The sequence below is a fragment of the Macadamia integrifolia genome, chromosome 9 (genome assembly GCF_013358625.1).
Source record: "Macadamia integrifolia cultivar HAES 741 chromosome 9, SCU_Mint_v3, whole genome shotgun sequence".
Classification (NCBI taxonomy): domain Eukaryota; kingdom Viridiplantae; phylum Streptophyta; class Magnoliopsida; order Proteales; family Proteaceae; genus Macadamia; species Macadamia integrifolia.
The window spans coordinates 28,074,695-28,094,399 of NC_056565.1; the positions used below are offsets into that span (position 1 = coordinate 28,074,695).

At 39.5% G+C, this 19,705-nt stretch overlaps 1 protein-coding gene across 1 annotated transcript in view; it reads right to left on the reverse strand.

Annotated features, from left to right (window-relative positions):
• Positions 1–7,449: 7,449 nt before the first annotated feature.
• Positions 7,450–19,705, reverse strand: part of LOC122089369 (5'-nucleotidase domain-containing protein DDB_G0275467) — a 64,072-nt gene continuing 51,816 nt past the window's right edge. Inside the window, exons 12-14 of the mRNA XM_042659042.1 lie at positions 11,763–11,807; positions 9,573–9,893; positions 7,450–7,850 (exon numbers count right to left, since the gene is read on the reverse strand). Coding sequence (XP_042514976.1) covers positions 7,821–7,850; positions 9,573–9,893; positions 11,763–11,807 — 396 coding nt within the window. The 3' untranslated portion in view covers positions 7,450–7,820. The remainder of the gene's footprint in view (positions 7,851–9,572; positions 9,894–11,762; positions 11,808–19,705) is intronic.

The following is a 19,705-nucleotide window of genomic DNA, read 5'->3' on the forward strand; positions in this document are numbered from 1 at the left end:
GTGTATGGTATGGTGGAATACAGTATCAGATGATTCTGGCAGGTTTGGATTAACAGGTGTTAACCCGGTCACTGGCACGGTTCGGTGTGAACGGGGTGTGACAATACTAGCCCACCTAATTGGAAATCTTACAGTCTCCCACTTGGGTAGCATATGTCACAAGTTTTATATTTTAAAATTTATTTAAAATGACTCTCCGGTTTAGACAAACGGAATGTGGCCATAAAACAAAACAGTGTCAAATAGATTACATCTTAAATTAAATGCCCTGGTCCGAAAGAGAATTACAAACACCTAACCGTATTGATCATCACATCTAAGGTGATATGGGACCAAACACGTCAAAGTGCTTAGAACCTCACTGACTTAAGCTAATCAACATGAAAGTATGGTATGAAAATTACATGTAATAGTGATCATCATGTCTATTTCCAAATTTGTCCTGGCTCGAAAACCAAATGAGGCCTGTGAGACAGATCCCGAAGGTCTCATTAACTACTAGGTTCTCCCAAATGCTGAAGCTTCAATCAAAGAAGCTCATTGGGACTGGGTCCGGAGTCCCAAAACACTAGCATTAGACCTCAATCAATCAAGGTTTTACTAGCGACTTGATGTATATGGGTATTTACTGAAATCTCAGATACTGAATGAGGTAAATACATCATATATAGCCTCATTTTTGTGGAGGCAAATAAATAAGTGTATACACATAAAAAAATAGCCATAATTAAAAATGCATATACATTCTTGAGATAATGCATCATAAATATAAAATAAAACTGAAAGTCAAATGCAACTGAACATATTGAGCAAAACTCCCACTAATAAAATGCATTAAAAGAACTAACAAGTCCCATATTAGTGACATGCTTTTGAAAAACTTTGGGAGTTAAGCCCTTAGTAAGAGGATTTGCAATCATGTTTTCTATAGCAATCTGCTCTATTGTAATCTGTGACTTTTGACCTTCTCTCTGACCAACAAATATTTAATGTTAATGTGCTTAGAGCCTGAAGTACTTTTACTATTATAAGAGAAACGAACCGCAACTGAGTTGTCACAGAACATCTTTAATGGTTTAGATATAGAGTCAACAATATGTAGCCCTGAGATAAAATTCCTTAACCATAAAGCATGAACAATGGTTTCATAACACGCCACATACTCTGTCTGCATAGTGGAAGATGCAGTGAGTGTCTGCTTAACACTCTTCTAAGATATAGCCCCACCTACCATTATAAAAACATATCTAGAAGTAGACTTGAGGTCACATCCAGCAAAATCTACATCAATGTAACTTACTACATTAAGAGAATCGATTCTTCTATAAGTAAGCATAAAATCCTAGGATGGGGCAGTGAACCTTATTACGTAGTTAAGGTAAACTTCTTCCTTTTCTTTATTATACATTTACAAAGAATATTTTTTTAATGAGGTAGGGTACACCAGCATCTCTATGCGTATCTCTCTTCTCCTCACATAAGCTAAACTCACTATCCTCCAAAATGTAATACCATTTTATCCCACCTCATCTTTTAAAAAATATCACACCTCATTAGTGCCTTCCACTCTCCCACTTGCAACAGAATGTTATAAAGCCATAGATGCTAATGAAATCTATATATAAAAATGTGAAATGTGTGCTCAAAAATTAAAAAAAAAAAAAGGTGAAGGTCACAGGTACTTGGAAAATCTTTTACTTGACTACTTTTGTCCCTTCATTTTATCCTTCTCTCCTCTTTTATTTTATATTTTTAAAAGCTATGTGCATTAATTTCATTGTTAACATAGCCACAACTTTATTGCCTAAATAGCCACAATTTCATTGTCCAAATAGACGCCGAATACCACATTTAAGTAAACACTTAGGCCTCGTTTGTTTAGAAAGGTTTTGATGGGGTGGAAAAGATTTCAAATTTTTCTAAAACTGTGGTATTTTGAGTTGTTTGGTTGTAAGGGGTAGAAAAATGAGCAAACAATGGCTTAGTGTTTCTCCCACCCCAGTTCTTCACAAAGTCCCACCAAATCGGTAGGACTTTGGTTAGACTTTACAGAATTTTCGAGAAAAAGACACAACGATAACATTATCTCTCTCTTGCTTCCCTTCCGACTCCCCTTCCTCTATCTCTCTCTGAGATTTATGTCGCCATTTCCTGAATGGAAGCAAATCTGAAATTGAGCGCTAATCAGCCGCAACGACAAACTCAACAAAGCTGTTGGAGAGACGAGAGAGAACTATTGCAAAGCAATTGCAGAGAGGAACTTGGAGTGCCATATGGCCGAGAAGCTTGTCCTTCCTAGGAAACTCCAACTCAAGTTCAACTTCCCACAGTGCTTCTGTTGACCCTAGAGATCAGCCACACAAAGAAGTTCTCCTTGTTGCAACAATTGCATGAGAACAACTTCAGAAAATGGAAAAGGAGAGAAAGAGAATCCATGGAAGCCTTGGCATTGTTTTCAAGTTATTTCTATGTATAGAGCTGGGATTTCCAAAAAAAAAAAATCCTAGGTTTTGGAAAATCTGAGACGAGATTTACGAAAAATGAGTGTGATTACACAAAACCGATTTGGGATTTCAAAAACTAGAGTTGGATTTTCGATCCCGTCTCTCCACACCAACCCCTCTCCCTCCTCGACAGCATCGCCCCACTTGGCCTATTCTTTGGAGAGAACTTTCGAATAAGAGGAATCTTCTAGCGAATCCATCTGCTCTTTTGTTGATGAAAGTGGAGCCTCTGTTACCATCTTCAGTTCTTCAATGGGTTAGGAAAACCCTATGGGCTCTTCGATGGGTCTCATCTCCAATGTTGATTTGTCCGCTTCTCCCCCCTCCCACCCAACCAAAAGAGCTGGGATGGGATGCTACAGTAATCCTCCTCACTTTTCCATTCCGGTTGCTCACCCCATTAACACATGGAACATGTCAAATACTCCCACCCCAAACTCCCCTCTAAAGAACCTTATAGTCTTTTTATTTTTTATAATAAAGCTATAATTTCATCTCCTCCTTCGCATTAATTTCAACGGTTCCCATGCTAAGAGTAATTTGTATCCAATAAATGGACAGTTCAAGAAGTTGTAGAAAGGAGATGAATTATTCACTCAACTAATTTCATATCGAATGCATCAACTAGTCTTTTTTTTTTTAGAGAGTATTATAAGACGAGAGAGATATAAAGATCAAAAGATATCTATTAACCACTAGTTCTGACTTAAATTGTTTTTTTTTTTGGTGGAATAAGACGTGAGAGATAAAGATAGAAGATATAGGTAGACAACAATACAAACTCCATAAGGTGATAGAATTGGGTAGGGCTCCTCTACTGTGCACAAGAGCCGCCAGCTCAGATCCTACGCCCTGGAGAGCCTCAAAGCGGGTGCCCATGTAATGGGTTCCGTGATGAGGTGCTCCAAGGCATTGGATCTGAGTTGCCGCCTCTTGTGCATAGTAGAGAAGCCAGATCCGATAGAATATGATATCACATATAAATCTAGTAAGGTAGGAATTCTAATAGAAAGTGGAGATTGGTCAGCACAGGTGGCGATAGAGGCTGAAGTGGAGTGAAATTCTGCTAATACCACCAACATCATGCTATTATGTATTATTTGCTATATTCTTCCAAAAACAGAACAAGTCCACACCTCAATTTACCAAAAATAATATATCTTATCACACCTTATTAGTGGTCTACACTCTCCCACTTGCTATAACGCCATACATGCTGATGTGATCTTTTATATATATATATATATATATAAAGGTGAAATGTGTACTAAAAAGGTGAAGGTTGCAGGTACTCAGACAAATTATTGGCACATGGCAGGGTTGGATGAAATACAGGGGATGTAAATAGATTGTCAAAAATTCAAGTTTGATTCGCATCGTTTGGAGGTATTTGTATCGAAAAATCATTATCTGAAAATTATCCGTATTCACCCGAAAACTAAATGAATACGAATATGAAAATCCCAATATCCGATCCATTTAAGTCTCCAATAAACTATATATATATTAATTGTGAATTGGGACTATTATATAATATAATTAAAGACATTTTTCGCCACACCACCTTACCTTCATTCGTTTTTTATTTTGAATCCCCCCCCCCATCTTTTTTTTTTGGTAGGAAATAGACTTATTTATTTAAGCGTGTCCAACGCAAGGTATCCAAATTACAAGCTTCAAATAACTAAGGAGTGGAGTCCGGCCAAGCTGTCTCACACGCACAAGACAAGGCCTTTTGAGCCAAGTATTTAGCCACGCTATTAATCTCCCAGGAGATATGGCGGAATGAACAATTCCTAGCTAAGTGCTCAATGTCATGAACAATATTCAGCACATCAAAAGGTGAGGGAGAAGTACTTGAGGTAAGGGGAGTGATTAACTCTTTGCAGTCCGATTCCACCTCCAAGACATCAATACCTTCTGCAATGCAATAAAAAAGACCAGATCTAAAGGTCAAGGCTTCTCCTTGAAGCACAGAGGAGAAGGAAGCTGGAATGAACACTGCTACCATGGGATTTCCTTCACAGTTACAAATTACACAACCAAGGCCACCTTTCTTACTAGTCAAAGATGCATTTGAATTCAGCTTAAAATAGCGACGCTTAGGAGGGGACCAACATTCTCCAATTATGACATTGGGGGGAGGAGTTTTAGAATTGTTTTGTTGAGTAGAGCTAAAGGGCTCATTAAACTCCCAAAAGTGGGTCTCGGCCAGTTGAATTACTTCCAACGGAATGCAATCCTTACCAGTAAATAACATATCATTTCGATCCATCCAAAATATGAAGGATTCAAGGCTAGAATCCTTACATTGTTGCTTAGAAGAAGCATTCATATCTCCCCATGAATCTATGAGCTGATGGAGTTTAGGATTCTGAGAAGGGGAAGTAAGAGAGTCGACTCCCAAACCAAACTGCTCTTGCAAAAGAGCAATCCAAAAGGTCATGATCAATCATTTCAGATTGGTCACCACACCTCTAACAAGCTGGGTCAATAGGAGCTCTCCGCTTGCTTAACACATTCTCTAGTTACAAGTCCTCTAGCACATGCATGCCATAGGAAGTTACAAATCTTAGGGAGAGAATGGCACGACCATATGTGGTACCAAACAGTTTTGGGATATCTCTAGAAGAGTTGGTCGAAGATGATGCCGATGCTTCCCTTTCTTTGTCCTCCAGTTGGTTCCATAATAGATGGTAACCTAATTTTACTAAGTAGATCACACTTTTAGCTCCACCCCAAACTCTTCTATCTGGTTGAGGAAAATGCTCATCTTCAAGATTTCATTTCTATCATTTGGATAGAACAGATTCTCCAAAGCTCTCATATTCCAAGTTCTGTTGGGATGGTCAATTAACTTTGAAACCAACATATCTGAATTAGCTAGAGGGTAACAATGTTTTAGTTTGAAATTCGTAGTCGATGGGTACCATTTTTCATCAAACACTCTAATGCTCCTTCCATCCCCCACAATCCATAAGAGTCCGTCTAATCAAACCTTCAGTCCTATAATTCCATGCCATGCCCACAACGGATTGGAACCCAACCGTGCATTGAGGAAATCGGTGTTGGGGTAGTAGATTTGTCTCGTCATGATAGCCCAGTAGGAATTAGGATATTGCCATAACCTCCAAGCAAGTTTCCCTAACAGAACATTACTCTGAATGGCGGGATCTCTGAAGCCTAAACCTTCATGAGCCTTCGATCTGCAAAGTCATTTCCACAAAATCGAACATATGTTGTTCTTCTCTTTCGATTGGCCCCAAACGAAATGAGTGGCAACAATGCGAAGTTTGGAATGATGCGAAGCTGGCAACTTGAAATGAGAAGCTGCAAAAGTGTTCATTGATAGCGCCACAAATTTGAGCATAACTTCATAGCCAGAGTGAGAGAGCATCTTCTACTTCCAACCTTGCATTCTCCCCCAGGTTTTGTCATTTAATCTCTCGGAAAATTGTTGCCTTAGAGGCTTCAAATTCTGTAGGGAGGCTTAGATACTTCCTTGGTCCATCATAGTAAGGCATCTTAAGAATATGTGTAAATCAACGTTTAAAGCTTGGATGGGTGTTAGGACTAAATGTGAGAATGGATTTTTGGCAATTAATCTATTGACCGCTAGCCTTACACTATATGTGAAGGCAATCCTTTAAATTCTGAATTTCCTAGAAGTCAACTTCAAAGAAAAGCAAGCTATCATCAGCGAAAAGAAGGTGAGTAATAGGGGTAGAGCGGTTGTGCACCTTTATGCCATGAATGAGACCCTGAGATTCAGCCATACATAACATGAGCTTAAGGCTTGAGAATCTTAAAGCCTTTAACGATGTGCTGAAGACCCAATTAGTTCATTGGAATTACATTTTGTATTCGGGTTTTAAAACCCATTACATTTTTTTATTTTTTCGGTTTCTTTGCTCTTGCTTCCTTCTTTTCTTCAACAATGACTGCTGCATATGGTGAGTTCCAAATCTTCCGATGCTTGTCGGTAGCCTAGCATGGGTGATGGAAGATCAAACCCTTGAGTGAGATTTTAGATGGCGAGATTATTGAATCAAAGGTCTGATGTTACGAAGCATCTTATTGAATCAAAGGTGTGATGTTATGAAGCATTGTCTCGTAGATGCATAGATTGGATCAGATGGAGTGGTGTTCCTGGTTCTTTTTTTTCTTCTGATATTGAATGGCTCTTTTTTTTTTTTGGCTACCTGGGATTTGCCTCTCACCAGAGACCAGGATGATGTTGAACCCACGCAAACCTTATCACATCACTACCCCCGTTCCTACGTCTGTCTCAGGGGCTGATTTTGTGAGAGCAGCATCACCAACACGGACATAGAAGCAACCATAAACTTACATCTTGTAGTTAGATCTACAAGAATTTTGAATCAGCCAAAAAATAAAAAGATTTAGAAAAATCTTTACTTTTCTTCTCGATGATCCCCATCTCATGTCGAATCCCATTTGGTAATATAGTTCATCTGCTCAGATTTGGGTCGGGTTGAAATCACTTATTCAGAAGTCAGGCGTGTGCCGCTAGATCAGAGGGCTCATCAAGCAATCCAGTTTTGTCACATCACCAAAGCCTCAAGAAGGGACCCAAGGCCCTCAACCTGAGCATGGCATTGTCTGAACTTGGTTAATACAAATATAGTTAGGTGGGTCGGTTCATGGATTGGTATGTGTAATGATATAATAATGTTGACCTGTTTGACAATATAGAAAACGTTGACTTATCCACTGAATTATATTCATATCATCTAAAGCCATATTTGTTTAGCTAGAAAAAGCATAGAAGAAAGAAAAAAGTATCAAGAAGAGGAGAAATTAAAAGACAACTCCAAAGTGAAATTTCTTGTCAAATCTGGTAGTTTTGGTAAGAGAATTTGAGAGGAAGATAGCAGAGTTCACTTCTCCCAAGCCAACATCAAATTAACAGAACGGCTGGAAATATATAATATAATATTGCTATTTTTCTTTTCTATTCATTTCTTGCCAACAAACATAAAAAAAATAAAAACAAATCTAAAGGTCACCCCACTTTAAACAACAGACCAGTAGAAGTACAAAAGAGTTTACCATTTCTTTTTTCTGGAGGAATATAGAATAAAGAGGTTGTTGCAAGTTCTACTTACAATGAATGGGTTGGTTACAATATTATTTAGGATCCCGTTCTTGAATACAAGACATCTAATCATGGTGCTTCTTATTGAAGCTCTTTAAAGAATAAGCCGCTTCTGCTGGCAAAGGACCCAAGCCATCAAAATTTGTGAGTCCCCCTTCTTGAATGTGAGATGCAAAAGATAAGTGACCCCCCATGCATTAATGCACCTTGAACAAGCTTGATGGAACCTGCATGAATAGTGAAGTTCGGTGGAAGAGCTAAGCTACTGATCATCTTTCATCATCGTGATTCGCAGATATAAATCAAATGAATCATGATTCCACTGGTTCAAATTGTCCCATTCATAGGAGAATAACACACCCACCCCCCCCCAAAAAAAAAAAAAAAAAAAAAAAAAAAAACTCATATTATATTGTCTACTTTGTGTACCATATACCATTTATACAAAGGATTTATCATTAAGCTGTCACCGATAAAAGGTTAGCATTATGCGTAAAAGATACACTTGAACAAAGTCAAAAAATGTATGTGCAAATGGTTTGGTTAAAATGTATGCATGAACTTTCTTGATCATGCATTTCTTATTACAATACTTTCTTTTTAAGGATCTGAAAATACCATGAACAGTTGAAATTCACATATTTAAGCTGTTTTTGGACACTAGAAAACTGATAAGAGTTCCTCTCCTTGGACAGTAGGACAGAATCAAACAAGCTACAGAGACTTCTGAATTTCATTCTTAATACAGTGAAATATTACATCTTCGATGAGGCAAACTAGCCTTCACATTTGTTGCTTCTTTTAGCATTGGCAGTTATGAAGTTCTATCTAATCCTGATGATTTTCCTGCTCACTTATTTTTCCTACTATATTGATGATACTTGTCAATAAGATTTTATGTAGATTTGTGATTCAATGGCATTTTACTTTTATTCAAAAATCAAATTTGACTTTAAATTGGAAGTGGATTCATGCAGCTGATTGAATTAATTGGAATAAGGCATAGTTAGATTGAGTCAGCAGTATATTTAACACCCCCTCTCCCCCACCCCCACCCCCACCCCCCCCAAAAAAAAAAAATAATAAATAATGACCACTTTATTCAGGTTCCATCTCTAGCAGCTCTAACAATAGTAGGTCCCATCTAAATTCAGAAATTTATGAAACATAACACAACTCTCAAGCCTTACAAACTACTAAGGGTACACAGAACAAATCCTGGACCGCCATCCAACTGCAGCTAGTGCCATATGCTCGGTTAGATATATGTCTCACTCTCTGTCATCACTCCCTGCCTTGACCTATGTTCATTTTGTCCTTTCTTTGCCCTTTTCCATGTGGACATATATTTATTAAATACATGCAAAACTAATCTGAGGATTTTTTTTTTTCTTTTGCTAACAATGGGTATCCAAGCCTTCGGCCTGACCACAACCGCATGGACCGAGTCATACCGGGGTTGAATGAGAACCATTCAACTTTCACTGAAAGCAGTGAAAAGCACTAAACACCCCCGTGGGAGTCGAACTTAGGAAGTCCGAGTTTATGACTCATACCAAGTTCGTTGCCCACCAACTGCGCTACCCCCTTGGGTTAGGAAAAAAAAAAAATTGAGGTTTTGTTGAAATTAGAATAACAGACCGTGGAAAACTGAGACCAACATTATAGATCAAAAAAATCAACCTGATAGAATGGCTCTAGCTAGGGAATGAATTGGGTCATAGGCATTAATCCATGTTCCTAAACAAGTGAGCTGAATCTGACAAAAAACTACCCACTGCACAAACTTGGGCCCAAGCCAAAACCAAACCCAAACCCCGAGCAAGGTCTGACCAGTATTTTTATTATTACTTATTATTACCTTGTATAGAAAACCATGTATACCCGGGTGATGGGAGACTTAATAGTAATCCATAGTGGTAACATATTCCCAGGAAGCATTAACTCACCTTTACATGATGTGGCATGATCTTGATATCAAAGGGCACATGGAGCCATGCGTCAGCTGGATGCAACAAGAAATTCTCCAGCTTACTGGTATATACATCTGCATATTGATGAATGTTGTATGCAAAAGCCGATTCCCGACCCTTGTCAGTGAGAAATGTAGCACCAAAAGAGCTATTAAACATGTTCTTCATAGCAGACCGTGCCATCTGCCTCTCTTCATTCAGCTCCGTCAAAAGTTTATCATATGTTTTTTCTCTCGGACACCCAGATACGGTTGCATGAAATCTCTCAAGCAATTCTTCTATTATGTGAAATTTTGCCTGGATTTAGTAACAAGTGGGTTAAACACAAAATAACACTCTGAGTTGAAATCTAGGAATCTGCAAGTTATGAAACAACAACACAGAAAACCTGGAGAAACAAAATACCAATGACTTAGAAACAGGAAAAGCAACTTGAGTATCAGAAACCATAATAAGAGCCAAATCAAGAAACTGACAAACTCCTATGATTGCATTTGTTACCCATAAGTTACGAGATCTTCCTTGATTTGTTCCCCATAAGTTACCAACATACTAATTGGATCTGATTCAGTTCCCAAGCTCCAATTTATTAAAAGTGAGCACATAAAGCACAGAGAAGATCAACTAGTTTCAATAATGGACGGGTCTAACTAAATTGGATCTTAATGTTGATATCTTATGACTTGATGTGGCTTAATGTTGATTTTTATGATACTAGGTACATGTAGCATACTTGATAATGTTAGAAAGGAAGGAAAATAAAAAATAACACTCGGTCACCTTATTAGGTGCCTTGTTCGCCTTAAGCGGGAGATCTATCGCCTAAGTGCTTAGGCAGCCCTCCAACACCTTGGTTCGCCTTGGTACCGTGACAACTATGAAGCCTAGGCTATTCAAATCTTTTTTTACTACTTGTATCCAAGTTATCATTAGGTCAATCCAAATGCACAAATAGCCGTTTTTTGGAGCTGTAGGTCCCTTTCAACCACAGAAGTGAGGGGCAGAGGTAAGCTCATATCCCGCTAGCATTGGTCCAGCAATCTCAATTGCGTATCTCAATTTCGTATATGAGCAAACATAGTGCCTACTTCTGGAGTTCATATGAGTGAGTTAGCTCTGCTGCAAAAGTATTCATATATTTCATATAAAATATAATCATTTATATAAAGGGCAAGAGATATTTGCCTAGTCACAGCCCCTGCAAGAGCGGGAGCCAATGAGAGCGCACACAAGGGTATCATGAATGGGATTTTTATTTCACAGGGGGTGCGACAGTAAATTTGCGTGCCCGTGTCTAGGTCCAGGGGCCATGCGACCAGGCAGATTTCTTTTTCCCTTATATGAGATATAAAAATCCATCACAACCCCCCCCCCCTCAACAGAGGACATGTCAAGACCCAAAGAGCATCAAGTTGAAAAAAGAAAGAAAAGGGTAGAAACTGCAAATTCCAGCATTTGGGGCGACTTCACAGTCTGAAACTCTTAGAAATAAGCTGAACACAGCTTGTTCTGGACCTAAACTAAACAAGCATCTTACTGTTTTGTTTAGACAATTGGTAAGTTGGATACTTGGATCCAAAGATCGGCCAATGTGATCAACTATTTAACTGGGAAAAGGGTGTATAGAATAGGACTTGTAACCAGACACTTTCTTCACCTTCTCCTCAGTCTCCTCTCTCTTTATGTTTCAGCATTTCTCCAAACCTGGGTGGTATTTTTCTTATTAATTTTTTTTTTTTTTCTAGGGTTGTATAGTTATGCACTCATCTTATTGCACACACTCATTATAATAGAACACCAGCACCATTAGCCAAAAGGAGGAAAGAAACAGCTTATGTGTGAAATTTGGAAGGACTTCTATTTCCCTTTACCTAGAAGTTCATCTTAAACAATTGACCACTGTTGCAATTGAACTTCTCTAATTGTATGTAGGGATAAATTGGATGCATATGTTTTAGGTTCGTGTAGCATAAATACAAGATTGGTAAGTAACAATATTGATCATAGAGTATTGTTTAGTCTATATAGTTTTCACCCTTACAAATGTTAGGAAGAAATCTATAATGGAGGGGGAAAAAATACTTTTCCAGCATTTTTTGAATTTTATATCACAAATTGCCAACCAACCTATGGCTAAGTATGAATAAATGAGTTGAAGAAGCATACCTGTTGGAAACGGTAACTATCTTCATTTTGTAATTGTATTTCATTCTGCATTAAGTAAGAAAACCTTCATAAGAACATAAATTTCAGTAGAGACAGATATTAATTAAAAAAGAGTATAAAAAAGTAAATATATGAAAAACTAATCTGTATTCCAATGCAAATTAATTTCATGAGAATGGGATACTCAATATTTTTTTCCTAACTATGCCAGCTTGATGTAGATGTGAGGCACCATTTCAAAAATCGGAATCAGATCAGTTGAATCGGTCGATTTGGATCACAATCAGCCAAGATTAATCCCGATTCCAGCCGATGCGACAGCTGATTCTTTCTCCAAAACCCTAGAATTGTTGAGTTTTCATATCTGAGGGCCGATTCTAGTTTTTTTGGGGTCCAATGGATTGAATCAGATTGGAATCGTCAGGGACCAATCCACGTTTTGAACCCTCAATCAGATGTGCTCCTAGAAGTACCACTGCAGGAGGAACCAGGTTAAGTCCAAAAATAGCCACATTCCTATCTCCCCTGCTTGCTGCCTTTGCTGGAACGGTATTGAAGATACCGACCATCTTTTCTTTGACTACCCCTTCTCCTCCAGTACTTGTAAGCTTGTTCTCGCCAAATGCTGGCCTGCCCGGAGAACACCCCTCCCCCTTCAAAGAGAATGGATTTGGATAGATATGACCTTTTTTGGTAAATCTATTTGTGACACTGCCAGTAAGCTTGCTTTCAGCGCAACTATCACTCATATTTGGATGGAACGCAACCTTTGTAGATGGACCTCCAACTCTAGATCTTTCGATAAGATTTGGAAAACCATCTACTTTGACGTCTCCTCCAAACTTGGCTCGCTCCCCCATAGGACTGTAGTGGACTCCCCCAAGGAATAGGCATAGTGTTGTTTCCTGGGGCTTATCTTTGACTATTTTGTTTCCCCCTCCCCCCGCCCATTAGGGTTGCCTCATTCAGCCTAGAAGTACCATTGCAGGAGGAACCAGGTTAAGTCCAAAAATAGCCACATTCCTATCTCCCCTGCTTGCTACCTTTGCTGGAACGGTATTGAAGATACCAACCATCTTTTCTTTGACTACCCCTTCTCCTCCAGTACTTGTAAGCTTGTTCTCGCCAAATGCTGGCCTGCCCAGAGAACACACCTCCCCCTTCAAAGAGAATGGATTTGGATAGATATGACCTTTTTTGGTAAATCTATTTGTGACATTGCCGGTAAGTTTGCTTTTAGCGCAACTATCACTCATATTTGGATGGAGCGCAACCTTTGTAGATGGACCTCCAACTCTAGATCTTTCGATAAGATTTGGAAAACCATCTACTTCGACGTCTCCTCCAAATTTGGCTCGCTCCCCCATAGGACTGTAGTGGACTCCCCCAAGGAATAGGCATAGTGTTGATTCCTGGGGCTTATCTTTGACTATTTTGTTTCCCCCTCCCCCCGCCCATTAGGGTTGTCTCATTCAGCCTTTCTGGATTGTATATCCCTCCCCCCCCCCTTTTTTTCTCCTGTTTTATATATATCTTACTCATCCAACAAAAAAAGCAGTTGAGTCCAAAAATCCTCTGCTTCAAGCCTGTGGTTCCACCTCGAACCAGCCTTGGTTCAATTGGACCGGTTTCTTTTTCAGGCCAAGCAAGCCTTGCAGCTGGGTGTTATTGGTTCACTCAAAACCAGATTGTGGGGATAAATTAGGACTTATTTCAATATTTTATTCTTATTAAGTTTCCTAGTAAGGAATGGAATCTTCATTATTAATTCCAACCATGTTAGAAGTTTATTAGTAAGAGTCATGGTCGGTGTATGATCCTTCCTATAGCTTGTGCATCGAGGTTATCAAGTTGTAAGGCCACCAAAGGTGAGGGAGGAAGGCAAAAAATCAAGGCGACGCCAACAAGGTGCCAGTCCAGGCTGGACTGCCTTATCGCCTAGGCGATGCCTTGATAACTATGTTGTGGATGGGAGAGTTTGTCCTATCCTGATTTGTTTTTATTATTTTATTTCATGTTTTGTCCATGTTTGTTTCCTATTGGATGCTGGATATCCTACAGCCGGTATGATACAACCTAATCAGTTTCTATATATTCATGCAAGGCCATAGAGCCTCCCTCCACGATTTTACGAGTTGAATGAATATGGATTTTTCCTTTATGTTCTGCGAGATTCAGAATTTTGTTGCGAGAAGCAAAAGGCCTTTGATGAGATTCCCATCTAATTCTAGGTGAGAAACTTGGTTCATATCCTTCTGACGTAGTTCAGAAGAATAAGAAGTCCAGCAGCAAACCAGGCCATTGGACTTGTCAAAAAATGGACCGATATGTTTAATTGTGAGTGTCCAGTGGGATATGGGCCATGGGCTTAGGTTTTTTGGGTTTTCTTTTGTAAAAGGCCAATTCTATAAGCCCAAATGTTAGGAATTGAATCCTACATAGGATTAGCATTGGTTTCTATCATAATAAGTATTCTTTATTTTAGTAATTGATGAGTTAGGCTAGGCTGAAATGAAGCAAACACTAGCAAACCTACAGAAACCAGAATCACAGTGAACCTAAAGTCTCAGAAATACACAGGAATACAGCAGAAACTTGAAGAGAATGGAACTTGCAAACGATAAACCCAATGAAACTGGAACTAATATATCCTAGAGGTCCTATGGGGGTGACTGTATCGTAAGAATATCAAAGAGAGTTAACAGTCAGATGGGCAGAAACATAAATGAGCAGAAAATAGAAAGTCAAGAAAAAAGAAAAATAGCAAGTTAAGAAAACTAATGTAACTTGTGATCTAACCATCTGATAAGACACTACTAGATCGAAGGAAATAGGAAGGGAAGGGAATAGCATAATTAAATTTCAGTCCAAGTTGATGGCTAAATTTTCAGAAACTGTTGACAGAAGATCTGACTATGTTGCTGTCCAACAGCATATTGCAGACATGTAAACAGTACTAGAAATTAACAGCTATTAATAACTTCTTAGAGAAAAACTTAGGGGTTAACCTAAACACTAAAGAAAAGGTCAGACATCACCTAATAGATGACCACAATGGGAGTTTCAGCTGCTAGAGTTTTGATCAGACAGTGAATGAAAAGAGAAAACAAAGAGTAGGGGAAGAAGATGATATGACCAATAGGCTTCACCACATTTGTCCTGCAGGAAAGGCTTCATCACAAGTCCCAAACCAAGGATTCACAACCTTGAGTTGACACTTGCTTCACCGTGAGCAATGTGGCTGATTCACCAGAGTAGACACACTCACATAGAGCTCGGTTTTTAAAAACATCAAATCTGAGGGCTACTGTACAACAACGACAACAAACTCAGCCTTATCCCAACTTAATGGGGTCAACTACATGGTTCCGAACAAAACAAAGTACCTAAAGACTGAGGTCTAAACAGAAAAGAGGGATGACAAGATGAGAAAAAGGGGTAAGAAATGTTATGAGAAATGAAAATGAAAAAGACATGAGAGATGAAGAATGCAAGATGAAAAGTAAAAGATGAAAGTAAGAGTAAAGAGGACAACCCGGCAAGCTGGGAGAAGCTCAACTAGATGGGTCAGCTACATGGATCCTTGCTCTCCAATAGGTTCATCCAAGGTGATACTCGATACAAGACCCAAACTATGCATGTCATTCCTCAAAACTTCTCCTATGGTTATTTTAGGCCTGCCCCTAGCTCTTTTAGCTCCTCCAATCTGAATCATATCACTCATTACCGGGGGCATCCCTGGCCTCCGTTGAACATAACCATACCACCTTAAACAACTTTCTTGGAGCATATTGTTGATCGGGGAAACCCCCAAATCAGCTCTAATGCATTCATTTCGTACTTTATCCTTTCTAGTTTTTTCGCACATCCATCTTAATACCCTCATCTCTGCTAAACATTTGAGGAAAGAAATAGAAAGAAAGATAAAGTAAGAAAAAAAAAATGAATGCGATTAAGGTAAATGTGAACAATAATACCCTGCAAATGCCGTCCCTTTCCAGTAGGGGGTTATGTACTGGATGAGGTTTTTATAAGTTAAGATGTCCTCCCTAGTGCTCTCAGTGACCAGAACAAGGAGTAGACAAGGCCTTTAAAAGAGATCCACCCTGATGCTCCTGGTGACTGGATACATGGAGTAGATAATATTTTTATGTAAGAGAGATCCTCCCCAGTGCTCCTAGTGACCGGATACATGGAGTAGTTCACCTATCTATAAGCCGCATCATTCCTCCTTAGTGTTGTAGAGACTGGGATACATGAGCAGAATATGATGTGAGGCTTGGCTGACCTCACTTTGTTGTGCACATTTGGTAGTTCACTAATGACTAGACATGACATAACATTAAAATTATACTCTCATTGTTTCCTATGTTCTTATACAACTTTATGTATTATTTTATTAGCATGTTCACCTCACTAGGATTTTTAGCTCACTCATTTATATATGTGGTTTTACAGATGATGAGATAGGAGGGTATGTTTGTACAGCTCTAGATATTGGGGGCTATGAGTCTCCAACCAGCTCGAACCTTAGTGATAAGGATTGAAAGCCATGAATGAGCTTTTGAATGTTTCGTTTTTTAGTGACGTAATAATGATGGATTGTAGATGACGTACTAATTTTGGAAAACAAGTTTCTTTATAAGGAAATGCCACCAGTATTATATATGTGAATCTAACTTGTGTATAGACCCAACTCTAGTAGTAAGTCTTCTGTTGTGTATGATGTTTGTATAAAGGAGTTGCGGTATTTGAATGAGAAGGACACCGATCATTTGATCAGTGCCCATGATGGTAGTACCTTTTACTATCCAGGTTCGGGTCGTTACATTTAAACCCATAAAGCCAATTCATATAACTACTAACAATAACTTAAGTCTTTGGGCCTAACTAGGGGCATGATTGGGCTGGCCCTTTTGCTTCTTTCTCCTCCTATGCTGACCTTGTACTACATCACATTGTCACTATTGCAAATATTTAATGCCCTTATCTAATATGTAGGAGAATTCAAATGACAGGAAAACTATGTAATTTTCCTCAAAATTCAGTTTTCCGCACAAAGTCAGTCTCAAATCGTTTGAAGGGCAACATTGGCAAGTCAAATGAAACTGTATAGGAAATCTGGTAAATTTGATTAGAAGGAAGCCCTTGCTCATTCGATCTTTCCTATTGCATGGCAATTGATCTTCCTGCAATTTCTTACTTTGAACAGCACCCAAATGGAAGAATGGAAGCCCACCAATGGCTACAACAAACAGATAATCAGAAATACAGTTGAGGAAACTGTAGGCTTATTGCAAGACAAAAATGGCACCATTTTGAAACCTTGCATGGGCCTAGTGTATGCGTGATTTGGTTCATTTAGTTCATCAAGCCAAGTAATTGTCCCTAGGACGACTAGGCTGAAAACTAGTAAATCTTCAATGGAATGACCAAATGAAAAGAGGGGGGGGGGGGGGGGGGAGAGAAATACAACGGCAGAAAATGAGAAGAATAAGGAAAATGCAGATTAGAGTTTAACAGGCAAGAAAATGGTGGACAGCAGGAGGAGAATACTATTTTTTTTTTTATGGGTGAATTAATAAATGCATTAAAAGAAGGGGGAGGGAGAATATATCCCCGAAGGGAAGTTACAAACCCTATAAGGGTAACCAAAGTCTAGAAAAGACAGCATCCAAGGCCCAGTGGGGAGGAGTAGATGTCATGTCACAAATGACATGTCCATCACAACACAAAGCCCACATGGGCTTAAAATAAAAAGAGCCAAGAAGCCCACCAACTTAAAATTCTAAAGCCCACATGGGCTGAACAAGAACCCAAAAGCCCAAAGGAGGAGGGGCAAACAAGGAAATTTCAGGTAGGGTTCCACCAAACTCTACCTTCATATCTCATCACTTCAACTTCCAGCCGTCAAAACATGAATCGAAGTTCCGGAAAAAAAAGGAAGGCAAGGTAGCAGGGCATGGGCCTTGCGGAGGGCCATGGCCAAGATAGAAGCTAGCCTCACAGAAGAGGCAGCCGCAAAGATGGGGCGCCGACCTTGCGGAGGGCATCGGCGAGGCGGCTATCAGCTGAGCATGGCTAGCAACCTTGCGGGTTGCAAGTCTTGCAATGAGCTTGCCAAGAAATCACCATGACAAACGATTCGATCCAGGAGGAAACGTTAGAAGACGTTTGATCTACCAAGGATCCAGAAAAGAGCACCTAGGTCAGCGGCACAATGGCACACTCTAACTATGCAACGACTCAAGGATGAGCAGCTAGCCGGCTAAAGGCCCAGAGTTCATCGGCGGAGGGGGGAGGAGCCAACAAAATGTTCTGGGAGCAGCGGATGGACGGCGATATAGCCATACCCGATCAAAGCACCAACTTGAGGATGAGCAGTTGCAGGCCCAGAGAATGCCGACGGAAGAAGGAGCCAACGAGTCAATCAGGGAGGATCCTGGCCAGACCATCACCAGATCTGAGTCAAGACAGGAGTGGAAGGATTGGGGAGACGGCAAGGGGTGGATCACAACCTCTCGGACATGTGAGACCAGAAAAGAAGAAGAAGAAGAAGAAAAAAGTTCAGAGGAAGAGGGTGAAGAAGAAAGGAAAGGAGAGCAGAGGATGAGAGAGAGAGGACGAGAGAAGAAGAAGAAGAAAGGATGGGGAGGGCGAGGGGGGAGCAGCCCAGTGTGAGGCCAGGTTGCTCTAAGCAGCGGCACTTTAGGGTTCTCCTAGAGGCACAGTTTTTTACAAAGCATTCACACAGAAAAAGAATAATTCCCGAGGAGAATATTATTTAATAGTGCTTAATTAAGTATGAGAAAAGCCAAAGATTTGTTTCAGTGGAAATCATAGCACTGGAATAACACTAATACACTTGGTTATCAAATGAAGCTTTGGACTGCAAATTAAGGAGGGGGGAGGAAGGAGCTTTATGTAGCCACAGCACTTGACAGCAACAACAAACACACGCCATTTCTTCCAGCCCCCACTACAATCTATCATTGTGCCAATTTCTCCTCTATCCTTCTGACCTTCTCTATTCCTATTTGGTTCCATATTGCAGGGCTGTCTATCAGACTTCCATGAATTGTCAGAGATGGAGATTTATATGATTTGGGTTCTCCATTTTCTTTTTTCTGTAAGAAATGAGATGTTCAATGAGGAACAGAGAGAGAGAGAGAGAGAGAGAGAGAGAGAGAGAGAGAGAGAGACCCTATTTGTTTTATTTACTTTCAATCTTAGACAAAGGTCACATATAGATTGAGGATGAGTAAAGAAAAATGAACTCTGATTCCCAACAATTGATCCAAGAGACATGGGGTTAAGCTGTTGAAAGGATGATAAACTGGAACCTATAAGGAAGTTGGAAGGGAATTCATTGTATGATTAAAAATTACATTTCAACCCTCAACCTCTATTTTGAAAGGGAAACGTCAATTTTAGTTGGGTTTTAAGTTAGAGTGCCAAAGGATGATATAAACCCTTCCATTCACTGTACACATTATGCGTTTTTTTTAAGTGATAGGTCTGGATAATTTGTACTGTGAGGCTACAAAGGGGCCATGTATATCATGATGGGAGGTGTCTTGCCTTGGGTGTTAAGTCATACGGTGGGACTTGGCTTAGGTGTCAACAAGAGTAACATTCTAGTTATATTTCTTTCCTAATTCAGATTCCTAGTAGAGATATATTTCTTTCCTTTTATTGTCACTCTTTTGGGCATTATATAGAAAGCTTTCTGGGAGAATGCTGGCTTATGATTCTGAAGCTATGCAGCCTCAGTACTTCTTTCTATTCTCCTTCTCCTCCTTCTTGTACGACTGCTGGTTTATCATACTTGATCTTGTCACATGGTACCAGAGCACTGATAAACCAGTGGTTGATTCCATTTAAATCCTGGTTTGAGTGGTGTATTAAGATTTTCCTTCGACTTACTGGCTGCAGCAGCCCAT